Source organism: Oncorhynchus keta, chromosome 2 (genome assembly GCF_023373465.1).
Source record: "Oncorhynchus keta strain PuntledgeMale-10-30-2019 chromosome 2, Oket_V2, whole genome shotgun sequence".
Lineage (NCBI taxonomy): Eukaryota > Metazoa > Chordata > Actinopteri > Salmoniformes > Salmonidae > Oncorhynchus > Oncorhynchus keta.
The window spans coordinates 10,633,923-10,652,853 of NC_068422.1; the positions used below are offsets into that span (position 1 = coordinate 10,633,923).

An 18,931-nucleotide genomic window follows, 5' to 3' on the forward strand; every position below is an offset into this window, starting at 1 on the left:
GGCTAAGATAAGATTCCCGTGCAGTCCCACAGCGGCTTAGATACATGGTTTCCCAGCAATGATTTCATCTCCTGAGTTTGAGGAGTTGAAATAAAACTGTGGAAATGAGGTAGTGGATCAGATAACAGGAGCACACCAGAGGCATGTATTTACTAAACTGTATATTTCAGTCTGCCTCCCAATTGGCACCATTTTCCCTAGCCCTATGAGCCCTGGTCAGAAATAGTGCACTAATTAGGGAATAGGATGCCATTTGGGAAAAATACTATGTTTGTGTAGGGCAGGAAGCCAGCCAGGTGTGCTGTCTATTACAAGTGACTGGTACTGTCCTAATCAGTATACAGTAGACCTCATGGTAATGTCCTAATTAGTGTAGCATTAGTCCTCATGGTACTGTCCTGATCAGTGTAGCAGTAGGCCTCATGGTACTGTCCTGATCAGTGTACAGTAGGCCTCATGGTACTGTCCTAATTAGTGTAGCATTAGTCCTCATGGTACTGTCCTGATCAGTGTAGCAGTAGGCCTCATGGTACTGTCCTGACCAGTGTACAGTAGGCCTCATGGTACTGTCCTGATCAGTGTACAGTAGGCCTCATGGTACTGTCCTGATCAGTGTACAGTAGGTCCTCATGGTACTGTCCTAATCAGTGTAGCATTAGTCCTCATGGTACTGTCCTAATCAATGTACAGTACGCCTCATGGTACTGTCCTGATGGGTATACAGTAGGCCTCATGGTACTGTCCTGATCGGTGTAGCAGTAGGCCTCATGGTACTGTCCTGATCAGTGTACAGTAGGCCTCATGGTACTGTCCTGATCAGTGTACAGTAGGCCTCATGGTACTGTCCTGATCAGTGTACAGTAGGCCTCATTGTACTGTCCTGATCAGTGTAGCAGTAGGCCTCATTGTACTGTCCTGATCAGTCTACATTAGGCCTCATGGGACTGTCCTGATCAGTGTACAGTAGGCCTCATTGTACTGTCCTGATCAGTGTAGCAGTAGGCCTCATGGTACTGTCCTGATCAGTCTACATTAGGCCTCATGGTACTGTCCTGATCATTGTAGCAGTAGGCCTCATGGTACTGTCCTGATCGGTGTAGCAGTAGGCCTCATTTTACTGTCCTGATCGTTGTACAGTAGGCCTCATGGTACTGTCCTGATCAGTCTACAGTAGGCCTCATTGTACTGTCCTGATCGGTGTACAGTAGGCCTCATGGTACTGTCCTGATCAGTGTACAGTAGGCCTCATGGTGCTGTCCTGATCAGTGTACAGTAGGCCTCATTGTACTGTCCTCATTAGTCTACAGTAGGCCTCATGGTACTGTCCTGATTGGTGTAGCAGTAGGCCTCATGGTACTGTCCTGATCGGTGTAGCAGTAGGCCTCATGGTACTGTCCTGATCGGTGGAGCAGTAGGCCTCATGGTACTGTCCTGATCGGTGGAGCAGTAGGCCTCATGGTACTGTCCTGATCTGTGTAGCAGTAGGCCTCATGGTACTGTCCTGATCGGTGTAGCAGTAGGCCTCATGGTACTGTCCTGATCGGTGTAGCAGTAGGCCTCATGGTACTGTCCTGATCGGTGGAGCAGTAGGCCTCATGGTACTGTCCTGATCGGTGTAGCAGTAGGCCTCATGGTACTGTCCTGATCGGTGTAGCAGTAGGCCTCATGGTACTGTCCTGATCAGTCTACAGTAGGCCTCATGGTACTGTCCTGATCATTGTAGCAGTAGGCCGCATGGTACTGTCCTGATCAGTCTACAGTAGGCCTCATTTTACTGTCCTGATCGGTGTACAGTAGGCCTCATGGTACTGTCCTGATCAGTCTACAGTAGGCCTCATTGTACTGTCCTGATTAGTCTACAGTAGGCCTCATGGTACTGTCCTGATCGGTGGAGCAGTAGGCCTCATGGTACTGTCCTGATCGGTGTAGCAGTAGGCCTCATGGTACTGTCCTGATGGGAGTAGCAGTAGCCCTCATGGTACTGTCCTGATCGGTGTAGCAGAAGGCCTCATGGTACTGTCCTGATCGGTGTAGCAGTAGGCCTCATGGTACTGTCCTGATGGGAGTAGCAGTAGGCCTCATGGTACTGTCCTGATCGGTGTAGCAGAAGGCCTCATGGTACTGTCCTGATGGGAGTAGCAGTAGGCCTCATGGTACTGTCCTGATCGGTGTAGCAGAAGGCCTCATGGTACTGTCCTGATCGGTGTAGCAGAAGGCCTCATGGTACTGTCCTGATCGGTGTAGCAGTAGGCCTCATGGTACTGTCCTGATCGGTGGAGCAGTAGGCCTCATGGTACTGTCCTGATCGGTGTAGCAGTAGGCCTCATGGTACTGTCCTGATTGGTGTAGCAGTAGGCCTCATGGTACTGTCCTGATCGCTGTAGCAGTAGGCCTCATGGTACTGTCCTGATCGGTGTAGCAGTAGGCCTCATGGTACTGTCCTGATCGGTGTAGCAGTAGGCCTCATGGTACTGTCCTGATCGGTGTAGCAGAAGGCCTCATGGTACTGTCCTGATCGGTGTAGCAGTAGGCCTCATGGTACTGTCCTGATCGGTGTAGCAGAAGGCCTCATGGTACTGTCCTGATCGGTGTAGAAGTAGGCCTCATGGTACTGTCCTGATCGGTGTAGCAGTAGGCCTCATGGTACTGTCCTGATCGGTGTAGCAGTAGGCCTCATGGTACTGTCCTGATCGTTGTAGCAGTAGGCGTCATGGTACTGTCCTGATCGGTGTAGCAGTAGGCCTCATGGTACTGTCCTGATCGGTGTAGCAGTAGGCCTCATGGTACTGTCCTGATCGGTGTAGCAGTAGGCCTCATGGTACTGTCCTGATCGGTGTAGCAGTAGGCCTCATGGTACTGTCCTGATCGGTGTAGCAGTAGGCCTCATGGTACTGTCCTGATCGGTGTAGCAGTAGGCCTCATTTTACTGTCCTGATCGGTGTAGCAGTAGGCCTCATGGTACTGTCCTGATCGGTGTAGCAGTAGGCCTCATGGTACTGTCCTGATCGGTGTAGCAGTAGGCCTCATGGTACTGTCCTGATCGGTGTAGCAGTAGGCCTCATGGTACTGTCCTGATCTGTGTAGCAGTAGGCCTCATCGTACTGTCCTGATCGATGTAGAAGTAGGCCTCATGGTACTGTCCTGATCGGTGTAGCAGTAGGCCTCATGGTACTGTCCTGATCGGTGTAACAGTAGGCCTCATGGTACTGTCCTGATCGCTGTAGCAGTAGGCCTCGTGGTACTGTCCTGATCGCTGTAGCAGTAGGCCTCATGGTACTGTCCTGATCAGTCTACAGTAGGCCTCATGGTACTGTGCTGATCGGTGTAGCAGTAGGCCTCATGGTACTGTCCTGATCAGTGTACAGTAGGCCTCATGGTACTGTCCTGATCGGTGTAGCAGTAGGCCTCATGGTACTGTCCTGATCGGTATAACATTAGGCCTCATGGTACTGTCCTGATCGCTGTAGCAGTAGGCCTCATGGTACTGTCCTGATCAGTCTACAGTAGGCCTCATGGTACTGTGCTGATCGGTGTACAGTAGGCCTCATGGTACTGTCCTGATCAGTCTACAGTAGGCCTCATGGTACTGTGCTGATCAGTGTACAGTAGGCCTCATGGTACTGTCCTGATCAGTCTACAGTAGGCCTCATGGTACTGTGCTGATCAGTGTACAGTAGGCCTCATGGTACTGTGCTGATCAGTGTACAGTAGGCCTCATGGTACTGTCCTGATCAGTGTACAGTAGGCCTCATGGTACTGTCCTGATCAGTCTACAGTAGGCCTCATGGTACTGTGCTGATCAGTGTACAGTAGGCCTCATGGTACTGTGCTGATCAGTGTACAGTAGGCCTCATGGTACTGTCCTGATCAGTCTACAGTAGGCCTCATGGTACTGTGCTGATCAGTGTACAGTAGGCCTCATGGTACTGTGCTGATCAGTGTACAGTAGGCCTCATGGTACTGTCCTGATCAGTGTACAGTAGGCCTCATGGTACTGTCCTGATCAGTCTACAGTAGGCCTCATGGTACTGTGCTGATCAGTGTACAGTAGGCCTCATGGTACTGTGCTGATCAGTGTACAGTAGGCCTCATGGTACTGTCCTGATCAGTGTACAGTAGGCCTCATGGTACTGTCCTGATCAGTCTACAGTAGGCCTCATGGTACTGTGCTGATCAGTGTACAGTAGGCCTCATGGTACTGTCCTGATCAGTGTACAGTAGGCCTCATGGTACTGTCCTGATCAGTCTACAGTAGGCCTCATGGTACTGTGCTGATCAGTGTACAGTAGGCCTCATGGTACTGTCCTGATCAGTGTAGCAGTAGGCCTCATGGTACTGTGCTGATCAGTGTACAGTAGGCCTCATGGTACTGTCCTGATCAGTGTACAGTAGGCCTCATGGTACTGTCCTGATCAGTCTACAGTAGGCCTCATGGTACTGTGCTGATCAGTGTACAGTAGGCCTCATGGTACTGTCCTGATCAGTGTAGCAGTAGGCCTCATTCTTTTCCTTCTTTCTTTCTTTCTTTCTTTTTTGCCTTTCACTCTCTTACTTTCTCTCTCTTACTTTCTCTCACTTTCTTTCTCTCACTTTCTTTCTCTCACTTTCTTTCTCTCACTTTCTTTCTCTCTTTCTTTCACTTTCTTTTCCTTCTTTCACTTTCTTTCTTTCTTTCTTTCTTTCTTTCTTTCTTTCTTTCTTTCTTTCTTTCTTTCTTTCTTTCTTTCCTTTCTATCTTTCCCTCCTTTTTCCTTCTCCTACTTTCTTTCCTTCTTTTTCTCTCACACTCTATTTATTTCTGTCTCTCTCCCTTTGTCTCTCACTCATTCTTAATTCCCTTAATTTCTTAATTCCTCTCGTTCTTTCTCTCTACCCCCCATAGCCAAAGGCAGTAGTGAGTGAGGACTCCACACACAGTGAATACCAAACTACCTCATTACGTCCACCCAGCAGCCCCCCAGAACTAAACCACAGCGCTGTCCCCTCCTCCACAAACACAAGCAATATGAGTTGTCGGTACTCCCACTGAATGCCAAGTACCTAGGGCTGAATGGAAGCATTTATTGCCCTTTTTAATTATCAAATACCAGGATGTTGCTGTCTCTGAAAAACCTTTCCCAGTCAATAACCCTGGAAGCATGTTGTAATTAACTGGGGAGTGAAGTGGTAGTGTAATCATGCTCCACATTTGGGCTGTGTCCCAACTGGCACCAGATGTGTGTTACTTTTACATAAATAGTCAGAAATAGTGGTCTATATAGGAAATAGGGTGCCATTTTGGATGCAGTCTTCATACCCCTTTAATTTTATGTGTGTTTGGTCAATTTGGTGTAAATAAAAGTGTTACAGAAAATTGGGAGTAGCAGGAAGTTTATAATTCTCTTGGTTGTTTGTGTGTGTTTCAAGGAGGGTTCTGCCCTGGTTGCTACACCTCAAATGCAGCAGTATGATTACGCAGTTTAAGTATGTAGTAAACTGTGTGATGTCTTTCCACATTAGCCTAGAATTAGTTATCCCTATAGAACCAACATCTCCGGAATAAGATGTGCAGGTGACGTCCTACATCATACTTCCGGGTCCTGTCCCCAAATCTTTTCAATGGGCTTGACAATTATATCATAACATGAAAATGCCATTGTTTTAAGATACTTTTACAGCATTTTAAGATTTTCTTTGCGCTGAAGACTATTGTGCAATGTTTTTGCCCATGGAAGGCGATTCAAAAAGCCTATAAAAGTTACAAACCTACAAGGCTACTTCCTGGAAAATGCTGTGTCACTTACATAGTGTATTAAACCTCTAGAACTCCTTCATTGTCAAGCCTGCCCTGTAATATTCACATAAATCCCCTATGGGCCCTGGTCAAAGTTAGTGCACTAAATAGAGAATAGGGTCTCATTTGGGACAGAACTTAACTCTTGCTAATCATATGTAAATGAACTGAGTATTCTGTGTGTACTGACACTTCTCTTCCTCTCCTCCTCTTCTCTTCTCCCCTCCCCCTTTCATCTCCCTCTCTTCCCCCTCTCCCCCTTTCCTCTGCCTCTCTTCCTCCTCTCCCCCTTTCCTCTGCCTCTCTTCCTCCTCTCCCCCTTTCCTCTGCCTCTCTTCCTCCTCTCCCCCTTTCCTCCCCCTCTCTTCCTCCTCTCCCCCTTTCCTCCCCCTCTCTTCCTCATCTCCCCCTTTCCTCTGCCTCTCTTCCTCCTCTCCCCCTTTCCTCTGCCTCTCTTCCTCCTCTCCCCCTTTCCTCTGCCTCTCTTCCTCCTCTCCCCCTTTCCTCTGCCTCTCCTCCTCCTCTCCCCCTTTCCTCTCCCTCTCCTCCTCCTCTCCCCCTTTCCTCTCCCTCTCCTCCTCCTCTCCCCCTTTCCTCCCCCTCTCTTCCTCCTCTCCCCCTTTCCTCTGCCTCTCTTCCTCCTCTCCCCCTTTCCTCTGCCTCTCCTCCTCCTCTCCCCCTCTCCTCTCCCTCTCCTCCTCCTCTCCCCCTTTCCTCTGCCTCTCCTCCTCCTCTCCCCCTTTCCTCTCCCTCTCCTCCTCCTCTCCCCCTTTCCTCTGCCTCTCTTCCTCCTCTCCCCCTTTCCTCTGCCTCTCTTCCTCCTCTCCCTTCTTCTCCTCTCCCCCTTTCCTCTGCCTCTCTTCCTCCTCTCCCCCTTTCCTCTGCCTCTCCTCCTCCTCTCCCCCTTTCCTCTGCCTCTCCTCCTCCTCTCCCCCTTTCCTCTCCCTCTCCTCCTCCTCTCCCCCTTGCCTCTGCCTCTCCTCCTCCTCTCCCCCTTTCCTCTCCCTCTCTTCCTCCTCTCCCCCTTTCCTCTGCCTCTCTTCCTCCTCTCCCCCTTTCCTCTGCCTCTCCTCCTCCTCTCCCCCTTTCCTCTGCCTCTCCTCCTCCTCTCCCCCTTTCCTCTCCCTCTCCTCCTCCTCTCCCCCTTTCCTCTGCCTCTCTTCCTCCTCTCCCCCTTTCCTCTCCCTCTCCTCCTCCTCTCCCCCTTTCCTCTGCCTCTCCTCCTCCTCTCCCCCTTTCCTCTGCCTCTCTTCCTCCTCTCCCCCTTTCCTCTGCCTCTCTTCCTCCTCTCCCCCTTTCCTCTGCCTCTCTTCCTCCTCTCCCCCTTTCCTCTGCCTCTCCTCCTCCTCTCCCCCTTTCCTCTGCCTCTCTTCCTCCTCTCCCCCTTTCCTCTCCCTCTCTTCCTCCTCTCCCCTTCTTCTCCTCTCCCCCTTTCCTCCCCCTCTCCTCCTCCTCTCCCCCTTTCCCCTGCCTCTCTTCCTCCTCTCCCCTTCTTCTCCTCTCCCCCTTTCCTCCCCCTCTCCTCCTCCTCTCCCCCTTTCCACTGCCTCTCTTCCTTCTCTCCCCCTTTCCACTGCCTCTCTTCCTCCTCTCCCCCTTTCCTCCCCCTCTCCTCCTCCTCTCCCCCTTTCCCCTGCCTCTCTTCCTCCTATCCCCTTCTTCTCCTCTCCCCCTTTCCTCCCCCTCTCCTCCTCCTCTCCCCCTTTCCACTGCCTCTCTTCCTCCTCTCCCACTTTCCTCTGCCTCTCTTCCTCCTCTCCCCCTTTCCCCCCCTCTCCTCCTCCTCTCCCCCTTTCCACTGCCTCTCTTCCTCCTCTCCCCCTTTCCTCTGCCTCTCTTCCTCCTCTCCCCCTTTCCTCTGCCTCTCTTCCTCCTCTCCCCCTTTCCTCCCCTCTCCTCCTCCTCTCCCTCTTTCCCCTGCCTCTCTTCCTCCTCTCCCCTTCTTCTCCTCTCCCCCTTTCCTCCCCCTCCTCCTCCTCCTCTCCCCCTTTCCACTGCCTCTCTTCCTCCTCTCCCCCTTTCCTCTGCCTCTCTTCCTCCTCTCCCCCTTTCCTCCCCCTCTCCTCCTCCTCTCCCCCTTTCCCCTGCCTCTCTTCCTCCTCTCCCCTTCTTCTCCTCTCCCCCTTTCCTCCCCCTCTCCTCCTCCTCTCCCCCTTTCCACTGCCTCTCTTCCTCCTCTCCCCTTCTTCTCCTCTCCCCCTTTCCTCCCCCTCTCCTCCTCCTCTCCCCCTTTCCACTGCCTCTCTTCCTCCTCTCCCCCTTTCCACTGCCTCTCTTCCTCCTCTCCCCCTTTCCTCTGCCTCTCTTCCTCCTCTCCCCTTCTTCTCCTCTCCCCTTTCCTCCCCTCTCCTCCTCCTCTCCCCCTTTCCCACTGCCTCTCTTCCCCCTCTCCCCCTTTCCTGCCTCTCTTCCCCCTCTTCTCCTCTTCCCCTTTCCTCTCCCCCTCTTCTCCTATCCCCTTCTCCTCTTCCCCTTTCCTCTCCTCTCTTCCTCCTCTCCCCTCTTCTCTTCTCCTCCCCCTTTCCTCTCCCCCTCTTCTCCTATCCCCTTCTCCTCTCCGCCTTTCCTCCCCCTCTCCTCCTCCTCTCTCCCTTTCCACTGCCTCTCTTCCCCCTCTCCCCCTTTCCTCCCCCCTCCCCCTTTCCTCTCCCCCTCTTCTCCTATCCCTTCTCCTCTCCGCCTTTCCTCCCCCCTCTCCTCCTCCTCTCTCCCTTTCCACTGCCTCTCTTCCCCCTCTCCCCCTTTCCTCCCCCTCTCCCCCTTTCCTCCCCCTCTCTTCCTCCTCTCCCCCTTTCCTCCCCCTCTCCTCCTCCTCTCCCCCTTTCCTCCCCCTCTCTTCCTCCTCTCCCACTTTCCTCCCCCCTCTCCTCCTCCTCTCCCCCTTTCCACTGCCTCTCTTCCCCCTCTCCCCTTTCCTCCCCCTCTCCTCCTCCTCTCCCCCTTTCCTCCCCCTCTCTTCCTCCTCTCCCCCTTTCCTCCCCCTCTCCTCCTCCTCTCCCCCTTTCCTCCCCCCTCTCTTCCTCCTCTCCCCCTTTCCTCCCCCTCTATTCCCCCTCTCCCCCTTTCCTCCCCTCTCTTCCTCCTCTCCCCCTTTCCTCCCCCTCACCTCCTCCTCTCCCCCTTTCCTCCCCCTCTCTTCCTCCTCTCCCCCTTTCCACTGCCTCTCTTCCCCCTCTCCCCCCTTCCTCCCCCTCTCTTCCTCCTCTCCCCCTTTCCTCCCCCTCTCCTCCTCCTCTCCCCCTTTCCACTGCCTCTCTTCCCCCTCTCCCCCTTCCTCCCCCTCTCTTCCTCCTCTCCCCCTTTCCTCCCCCTCTCCTCCTCCTCTCCCCCTTTCCACTGCCTCTCTTCCCCCTCTTCTCCTCTTCCCCTTTCCTCTCCTCTCTTCCTCCTCTCCTCCTCTTCTCTTCTCCTCCCCCTTTCCTCTCCCTCTCTTCTCCTATCCCCTTCTCCTCTCCCCCTTTCCTCCTCTCCATCTCTCCTCCTCCTCCAGGTGACGGGCACCATGGGTAGCATGGAGAGTGGTCTGAAGCAGCACCTGGCGAGGCTGGATGAGATCTTCGCTACGCGGGGAGACTACATACAGACCCTACGCTTCATGCAGCAGATGGCTGACAACGTCATCAAACAGTTGTTGGGCCTGCCTGACTGGGACATGACTAAAGTAGACCTGGCCGCTATCGCAGACCAGACCACATACATAGAGTACTACAGGTATAGATAACCAGACCAGACCACATACATAGAGTACTACAGGTATAGATAACCAGACCACATACATAGAGTACTACATGTATATATAACCAGACCACATACATAGAGTACTACATGTATAGATAACCAGACCAGACCACATATATAGAGTACTACATGTATAGATAACCAGACCACATACATAGAGTACTACATGTATATATAACCAGACCACATACATAGAGTACTACATGTATAGATAACCAGACCAGACCACATATAGACCAGGGCCTGGTTTCCCAAAAGCATCTGAAGTCTAAGTTCATCATTAGAACCTTTGCAGGAGCATCATTAAATCTCCTAGCTGTTTCCCAAAGCCATCGCTACTACAGTTACACTTGAAAATGGTTGTTATTTAACGCCTCAGGCCACTCGTAGAACAGCTAAGTCTGACGTTAATGCTTTTTTGCCCTCCGGTATGACTTTATAGACTGAATATCTCCACTAAACACAAATGTGACTAGAAATTTTTTGCAATTTTTACAAACAAGCTATTGATAAAAAATATACTTTCATTGAAAACTGAGATGACTGCATAAACAACCTACAGTATAGCCTAGATAAGTCTATATCATTCAATAATATTGAAATCTATTTAATTTTCATTCAATTGTAAGCGGCTGTCGGTAATTTTTGCCTCAATATATTTAATGATGCGTAACAACACGTGCACAGTGTGAGGGCAGTGTGTGTGTGAGAGAGGTACAGTAAGATACAGTAAGATACACTACATGTCCAAAGGTATGTGGACACCTGCTCGTCTAACATCTCATTCCAATATCATGGGCATTAATATTGAGTTGGTCCCCCCTTTGCTGCTATCATGGCCTCCACTCTCCTGGGAAGGCTTTCCAATAGATGTCGGAGCATTGTTGCAGAGACTTGCTTCCATTCAGCCACAAGCATTAGTGAGGTCGGGCATGGATGTTGGGTAATTAGGCCTGGCTCACAGTCAGTGTTCCTATTCGTCCCAAAGGTGTTCGATGGAGTTGAGGTCAGGGCTCTGTGTAGGCCAGTCAAGTTCTTCCACACCGTTCTCGACAAACCATTTCTGTAAAGATCTCGCTTTGTGCACAGAGGCATTGTCATGCTGAAACAGGAAAGGGCCTTCCCCAAACTGCTGCCACAAAGTTGGTATAACAGAATCATCTAGAATATCATTGTATGCTGCAACGTTAAGATTTTCCTTCGCTAAAGGGCTTTGCCCGAAGCATGAAAAACAGACCCATTATTCCTCCTCCAACAAACTTTACAGTTGGCACTATGCATTCGGGCAGGTAGCATTCTCCTGTCATCCTCCAAACCCAGATTTGTCTGTTGAACTGTAAGATGGTGAAGTTCTATCCTTCTGATTCTATCAATTCTATCTTCCTGATTCCTCCTTACAAGCAACAATTAAAGCAGGAAGCACCAGTGACTCGGTCTATAAAAAAGTGGTCAGATGAAGCAGATGCTAAACTACAGGACTGTTTTGCTATCACAGACTGGAACGTGTTCCGGGATTCTTCCGATGGCATTGAGGAGTACACCACATCAGTCACTGGCTTCATCAATAAGTGCATCGAGGATGTCGTCCCTGTAGTGACTGTACGTACCTACCCCAACCAGAAGCCATGGATTACAGGCAACATTTGCACTGAGCTAAAGGTGAGAGCTACCGCTTTCAAAGTGCGGGACTCTTACCCGGAAGCTTACAGAAATCCTGCTATGCCCTCCGACGAACCATCCAACAGGGCTAACATGGTCAATACAGGGCTAAGATTGAATCGTACTACACTGGCTCCGACGCTCGTCTTATGTGGCAGGGCTTGCAAACTATTACAGACTACAAAGGAAAGCACAGCCGCGAGCTGCCCAGTGACACTAGCCTACCAGATGAACTAAATCACTTCAATGCTCGCTTCGAGGCAAGCAACACTGAGGTATGCATGAGAGCATCAGCTGTTCCGGACGACTGTGTGATCACGCTCTCCGTAGCCAACGTGAGTAAGACCTTTAAACAGGTCAACATTCACAAGGCCGCGGGGCCAGATGGATTACCAGGACGTGTGCTCCGGGCATGTGCTGCCCAACTGGCAGGTGTCTTCACTGACATTTGCAACCTGTCCCTGATTGAGTCTGTAATACCAAGCAGATCACCATAGTCCCTGTGCCCAAGAACACAAAGGCAACCTGCCTAAATGACTACAGACCCGTAGCACTCACGTCCGTAGCCATGAAGTGCTTTGAAAGGCTGGTAATGTCTCACATCAACATCAACATCATTATCCCAGAAACCCTAGACCCACTCCAATTTGCATACTGCCCAAACAGATCCACAGATGATGCAATCTCTATTGCACTCCACACTGCCCTTTCCCACCTGGACAAAAGGAACACCTATGTGAGAATGCTATTCATTGACTACAGCTCAGCGTTCAACACCATAGTGCCCTCAAAGCTCATCACTAAGCTAAGGATCCTGGGACTTAACACCTCCCTCTGCAACTGGATCCTGGACTTCCTGACGGGCCACCCCCATGTGGTGATGGTCGGTAGCAACACATCTGCCACGCTGATCCTCAACACTGGAGCCCCCCAGTCGTGTGTGCTCAGTCCCCTCTTGTACTCCCTGTTCACCCACGATCACATGGCCAGGCACGACTCCAACACCGTCATTAAGTTTGCAGACGACACAACAGTGGTAGGCCTGATCACCGACAACGACGAGACAGCCTATAGGGAGGAGGTCAGAGACCTGGCCGTGTGGTGCCAGAATAACAACCTATCCCTCAACGTAACCAAGACTAAGGAGATGATTGTGGACTACAGGAAAAGGAGGACCGAGCACATCCCCATTCTCATCGACAGGGCTTTAGTGGAGCAGGGCTAGCACTTCAAGTTCCTTGGTGTCCACATCATCAACAAACTAGAATGGTCCAAACACACCAAGACAGTCGTGAAGAGGGCACGACAAAGTCTATTCCCCCTCAGGAAACTAAAAAGATTTGGCATGGGGTCCTGAGATCCTCAAAAGGTTCTACAGCTGCAACATCGAGAGCATCCTGACTGGTTGCATCACTGCCTGGTATGGCAATTGCTCGTACGGCCCAGTACATCACTGGGGCTAAGCTGCCTGCCATCCAGGACCTCTACACCAGGCGGTGTCAGAGGAAGGCCCTAAAAATTGACCCCAGCCACCCCAGTCATAGACGGTTCTCTCAACTACCGCATGACAAGTGGTACCGGAGTGCCAGGTCTAGGACAAAAATGCTTCTCAAAAGTTTTTACCCCCAAGCCATAAGACTCCTGAACAGGTAATCAAATGGCTACCCGGACTATTTGCATTGTGTGCCTCCCCCCAACCCCTATTTTTACGCTGCTGCTACTCTCTGTTTATCATATATGCGTAGTCACTTTAACTATACATTCATGTACATACTACTTCACTTGGCCCGACCAACCAGTGCTCCCACACATTGGTTAACCAGGCTATCTGCATTGTGTCCCACCACCCACCAACCCCTCTTTTACGCTACTGCTACTCTCTGTTTATCAAATATGCATATATGCATAGTCACTTTAACCATATCTACATGTGCATACTTCCTCAATCAGCACGACTAACCGGTGCCTGTATGTATCCTCCCTACTGTTATTGCTTCGCTACTGTTATTTTTCAAGGTCTTTTTCCTGTTGTTTTTATTTCTTTATTTACCTAATGTTCACCTAATACCTTTTTTGCGCAATTGGTTTTAGCCAGTAAGAATGGTCTACAGCTGTTGTATTCGGCACACGTGACAAATACACTTTGATTTGATGATTCATCACTCCAGAGAATGCGTTTCCACTGCTCCAGAGTTCAATGGCGGGGAGCTTTACACCACACCAGCCGATACTTGGCATTGCACATGGTGATCTATAGGCTGCTCGGCCATGGAAACCCATTTCATGAAGCTCCTGGTGAACAGTTATTGTGCTGACGTTGCTTCCACAGGCAGTTTGGAACTCGGAAGTGAGTGCCCTTCAGCACTTGGTGGTCCCGTTCTGTGAGGTTGTGGGGCCTACCACTTCACAGCTGAGCCTTTGTTGTTCCTAGACGTTTCCACTTCACAATAACATCACTTAGTTGACCGGGGCAGCTCTAGCAGGGCAGACATTTAAGGACTTGTTGGAAAGGTGGCATCCTATGACGGTGCCATGTTGAAAGTCACTGAGCTCTTCAGTAAGGCCATTCTACTGTCAATTAAGATTGCATGGCTGTGTGCTTGATTTTATACACCTGTCAGCAATGGGTGTGGCTGAAATAGCCAAATTCACTGATTTGAAAGGGTGTCCAAATACTTTTGTATATGTAGTGTATTTATCCAGTGTTCCTCGTGTTCAGATTGTTTTTACAACATTTACACAACATTATTATAACCTTACTGAGTTCAGATGAAAACATAGTTCAGCGGAGAGCCTCCACATTCAGCCAGTTGTTATACATGTATCCAATTCCCTGTGATGGTGTCCAGCCTGTGACGGTGTCCAGCCTGTGATGGTGTCCAGCCTGTGATGGTGTCCAGCCTGTGATGGTGTCCAGCCTGTGATGGTGTCCAGCCTGTGACGGTGTCCAGCCTGTGATGGTGTCCAGCCTGTGACGGTGTCCAGCCTGTGATGGTGTCCAGCCTGTGATGGTGTCCAGCCTGTGACGGTGTCCAGCCTGTGACGGTGTCCAGCCTGTGATGGTGTCCAGCCTGTGATGGTGTCCAGCCTGTGATGGTGTCCAGCCTGTGACGGTGTCCAGCCTGTGATGGTGTCCAGCCTGTGATGGTGTCCAGCCTGTGATGGTGTCCAGCCTGTGACGGTGTCCAGCCTGTGACGGTGTCCAGCCTGTGACGGTGTCCAGCCTGTGATGGTGTCCAGCCTGTGATGGTGTCCAGCCTGTGACGGTGTCCAGCCTGTGACGGTGTCCAGCCTGTGACGGTGTCCAGCCTGTGACGGTGTCCAGCCTGTGACGGTGTCCAGCCTGTGACGGTGTCCAGCCTGTGACGGTGTCCAGCCTGTGACGGTGTCCAGCCTGTGATGGTGTCCAGCCTGTGATGGTGTTCAGCCTGACTTTAATTTGGCTGAGAGACACACAGTAGTAGTGGTCACAGGAGGCACCAGGCACATGGTCCTAAAGCCCCCTACTGAACATGTACTGTACTATCCTCTGGCTGCCCAGAGATTAGAGGGGGTAGAGGAGAGAGAGGGGGGGTAGAGGAGAGAGTGGGGGGGTAGAGGAGAGAGTGGGGGGGTAGAGGAAGAGAGAGGGGGTAGAGGAGAGAGAGAGAGGGGGTAGAGGAGAGAGAGGGGGTAGAGGAGAGAGAGGGGGGTAGAGGAAGAGAGGGGGGTAGAGAGAGAGAGAGAGGGGGTAGAGGAGAGAGAGAGGGGGTAGAGGAGAGAGAGGGGGTAGAAGAGAGAGAGGGGGTAGAGGGAGAGAGACGGGGGGTAGAGGGAGAGAGGGGGGGGTTAGAGGAAGAGAGAGAGGGGGGGAAGAGAGAGGGGGGTAGGAGAGAGAGGGGGGGTAGAGGAGAGAGGGCGTGTAGAGGAGAGAGAGGGGGTAGAGGAGAGAGAGAGGGGGATAGAGGGGAGAGAGAGAGAGGGGGATAGAGGAGAGAGGGGGGGTAGAGGAGAGAGGGGGTAGAGGAGAGAGAGGGGGTAGAAGAGAGAGGGCGTGTAGAGGAGAGAGAGGGGGGGTAGAGGAGAGAGAGAGGGGGATAGAGGAGAGAGGAGGGGGTAGAGGAGAGAGAGGGGGTAGAGGAGAGAGGGCGTGTAGAGGAGAGAGAGGGGGTAGAGGAGAGAGAGAGGGGGATAGAGGGGAGAGAGAGAGAGGGGGATAGAGGAGAGAGGAGGGGGGAGAGGAGAGGGGGGGTAGAGGAGAGAGGTGGGGGGGGTAGAGGAGAGAGGGGGGTAGAGGAGAGAGAGGGGTGGATAGAGGAGAGAGAGGGGGTAGAGGGGGTAGAGGAGAGAGAGGGGGTAGAGGGAGAGAGAGAGGGGGATAGAGGAGAGAGAGGGGGTAGAGGAGAGAGGGGGGTAGAGGAGAGAGAGGGGTGGATAGAGGAGAGAGAGGGGGTAGAGGGGGTAGAGGAGAGAGAGAAGGGGGTAGAGGAGAGAGAGAGGGGGGATAGAGGAGAGAGAGGGGGGGGTTGAGGAGAGAGAGAGGGGGGTAGAGGAGAGAGGGGGGGGTGGAGGAGAGGGGGGTAGAGGAGAGAGAGAGAGGAGGGGGTAGAGGAGAGAGAGAGAGGGGGTAGAGGAGAGAGAGAAGGGGGTAGAGGAGAGAGAGAAGGGGGTAGAGGAGAGAGAGAAGGGGGTAGAGGAGAGAGCGTAATATGAGACGGAGAGATGGATAGAATAGAGAGAGAGGGGGGGAGCGAGAGGTGGACGGACAGACGGACGTAGTCATAGATTTCAGAGCATTACATATTCATGCATATGGATTTGAGCTCATCCATTAGTAAACCATCTGGACTGGATTTGTGCCCCAGCCAGAGACCATTGACCACAGCTACTGCATAGCACTGCTTCTGTTCTGACTGGAGCAGATGGCATCAGGAGAGGGCACGGAACACACACACACACTGACTAAGGCTACATCTTCTTCTCACACACACACTGACTAAGGTTACATCTTCTTCTCACACACACATGCATACACCTACACACAGATTTACTTCGTCAGCAAAAAGTAAAGATAACAAGCACACACACAGCCTACATCATGTCTACTCATACACTGACACAGACGCACACACACAGCCTACACCATGTCTATTCATACACTGACACAGATGCACAAACACAGCCTACATCATGTCTATTCATACACTGACACAGACGCACACACACAGCCTACATCATGTCTATTCATACACTGACACAGACGCACACACACAGCCTACATCATGTCTATTCATACACTGACACAGACGCACACACACAGCCTACATCATGTCTATTCATACACTGACACAGACGCACACACACAGCCTACATCATGTCTATTCATACACTGACACAGACGCACACACACAGCCTACATCATGTCTATTCATACACTGACACAGACGCACACACACAGCCTACATCATGTCTACTCATACACTGACACAGACGCACACACACAGCCTACACCATGTCTATTCATACACTGACACAGACGCACACACACAGCCTACATCATGTCTATTCATACACTGACACAGATGCACACACACAGCCTACATCATGTCTATTCATACACTGACACAGACGCACACACACAGCCTACATCATGTCTATTCATACACTGACACAGACGCACACACACAGCCTACATCATGTCTATTCATACACTGACACAGACGCACACACACAGCCTACATCATGTCTATTCATACACTGACACAGACGCACACACACAGCCTACATCATGTCTATTCATACACTGACACAGACGCACACACACAGCCTACATCATGTCTATTCATACACTGACACAGACGCACACACACAGCCTACATCATGTCTATTCATACACTGACACAGATGCACACACACAGCCTACACCATGTCTATTCATACACTGACACAGATGCACACACACAGCCTACATCATGTCTATTCATACACTGACACAGACGCACACACACAGCCTACATCATGTCTATTCATACACTGACGCAGACGCACACACACAGCCTACATCATGTCTATTCATACACTGACACAGACGCACACACACAGCCTACATCATGTCTATTCATACAATGACACAGACGCACACACGGTATGAATCCTATTGGGGTAAAGTGTCAGTCAGTTGTGTGTAAGCTAGGGACATGGGCAAGCCAGCGGACTCTCATTTGGGTTGAAATGTGGTTGGCTGCTCCCGCTGCACATTACTGTAACAATAGAAATACTGTGATGGTTGAAGTGAGTGAACCCATAGGAGTAAATCAAGGAAGAAAAGAGAACTGTGACTGACTGTCTGTCAGGACTGTGTCCTCTAGGATCCTGCTGTAACTCATTCTAGATCTGTTACACTAACTGTCTGTCAAATCAAAATCAAATCAAATTTATTTATATAGCCCTTCGTTCATCAGATATCTCAAAGTGCTGTACAGAAACCCAGTCTAAAACCCCAAACAGCAAGCAAGGCAGGTGTAGAAGCACGGTGGCTAGGAAAAACTCCCTAGAAAGGCCAAAACCTAGGAAGAAACCTAGAGAGGAACCAGGCTATGTGGGGTGGCCAGTCCTCTTCTGGCTGTGCCGGGTGGAGATTATAACAGAACATGGCCAAGATGTTCAAATGTTCATAAATGACCAGCATGGTTGAATAATAATAAGGCAGAACAGTTGAAACTGGAGCAGCAGCATGGCCAGGTGGACTGGGGACAGCAAGGAGTCATCATGACAGGTAGTCCTGGGGCATGGTCCTAGGGCTCAGGTCCTCCGAGAGAGAGAAAGAAAGAGAGAAGGAGAGAATTAGAGAACGCACACTTAGATTCACACAGGACACCGAATAGGACAGGAGAAGTACCCCAGATATAACAAACTGACCCTAGCCCCCCGGCACATAAACTACTGCAGCATAAATACTGGAGGCTGAGACAGGAGGGGTCAGGAGACACTGTGGCCCCATCCGAGGACACCCCCAGACAGGGCCAGACAGGAAGGATATAACCCCACCCACTTTACCAAAGCACAGCCCCCACACCACTGTCTCTGTCTGTCATTTCCTCTGTGTCCTCTAGGATCCTGCTGTAACTCATTCTAGATCTGTTACACTGACTGTTTGTCTGTCATTTCCTCTGTGTCCTCTAGGTGGCTCACCTACCTGCTGCTACTGATTCTTGATCTGGTGATCTGTCTGGCGGCTTGCCTGGGCCTAGCCAAACAGTCTCGCTGGCTGCTGACAACGTGAGTAGCCTACCGTTACTGTTCTGTCCCTGTTGCTGTTCTGTTACTGTTCTGTCCCTGTTACTGTTCTGTTACTGTTCTGTTACTGTTCTGGCCCTGTTACTGTTCTGTCCCTGTTCTGTTACTGTTCTGTCCCTGTTCTGTTACTGTTCTGTCCCTGCTACTGTTCTGTCCCTGTTCTGTTACTGTTCTGTCCCGGCTACTGTTCTGTCCATGTTACTGTTCTGTCCTTGTTACTGTTCTATTCCTGTTCTGTCCCGGCTACTGTTCTGTCCATGTTACTGTTCTGTCCTTGTTACTGTTCTATTCCTGTTCTGTCCCGGCTACTGTTCTGTCCATGTTACTGTTCTGTCCTTGTTACTGTTCTGTCCCTGTTCTGTCCCGGCTACTGTTCTGTCCATGTTACTGTTCTGTCCTTGTTACTGTTCTGTCCCTGTTCTGTCCCGGCTACTGTTCTGTCCATGTTACTGTTCTGCCCTTGTTACTGTTCTGTCCCTGTTCTGC

At 51.0% G+C, this 18,931-nt stretch overlaps 1 protein-coding gene across 4 annotated transcripts in view; it reads left to right on the forward strand.

The window, feature by feature from the left end:
- LOC118396758 (protein tweety homolog 2-like) overlaps positions 1–18,931 on the forward strand; it is a 133,251-nt gene that overhangs the window by 71,697 nt on the left and 42,623 nt on the right. For 3 of the 4 annotated variants that reach the window (XM_052471496.1, XM_052471504.1, XM_052471499.1), the window contains 2 exons: positions 9,264–9,484; positions 18,332–18,427. In XM_052471496.1, coding sequence (XP_052327456.1) covers positions 9,264–9,484; positions 18,332–18,427 — 317 coding nt within the window. The other variant, XM_052471510.1, reaches the window with a different exon arrangement.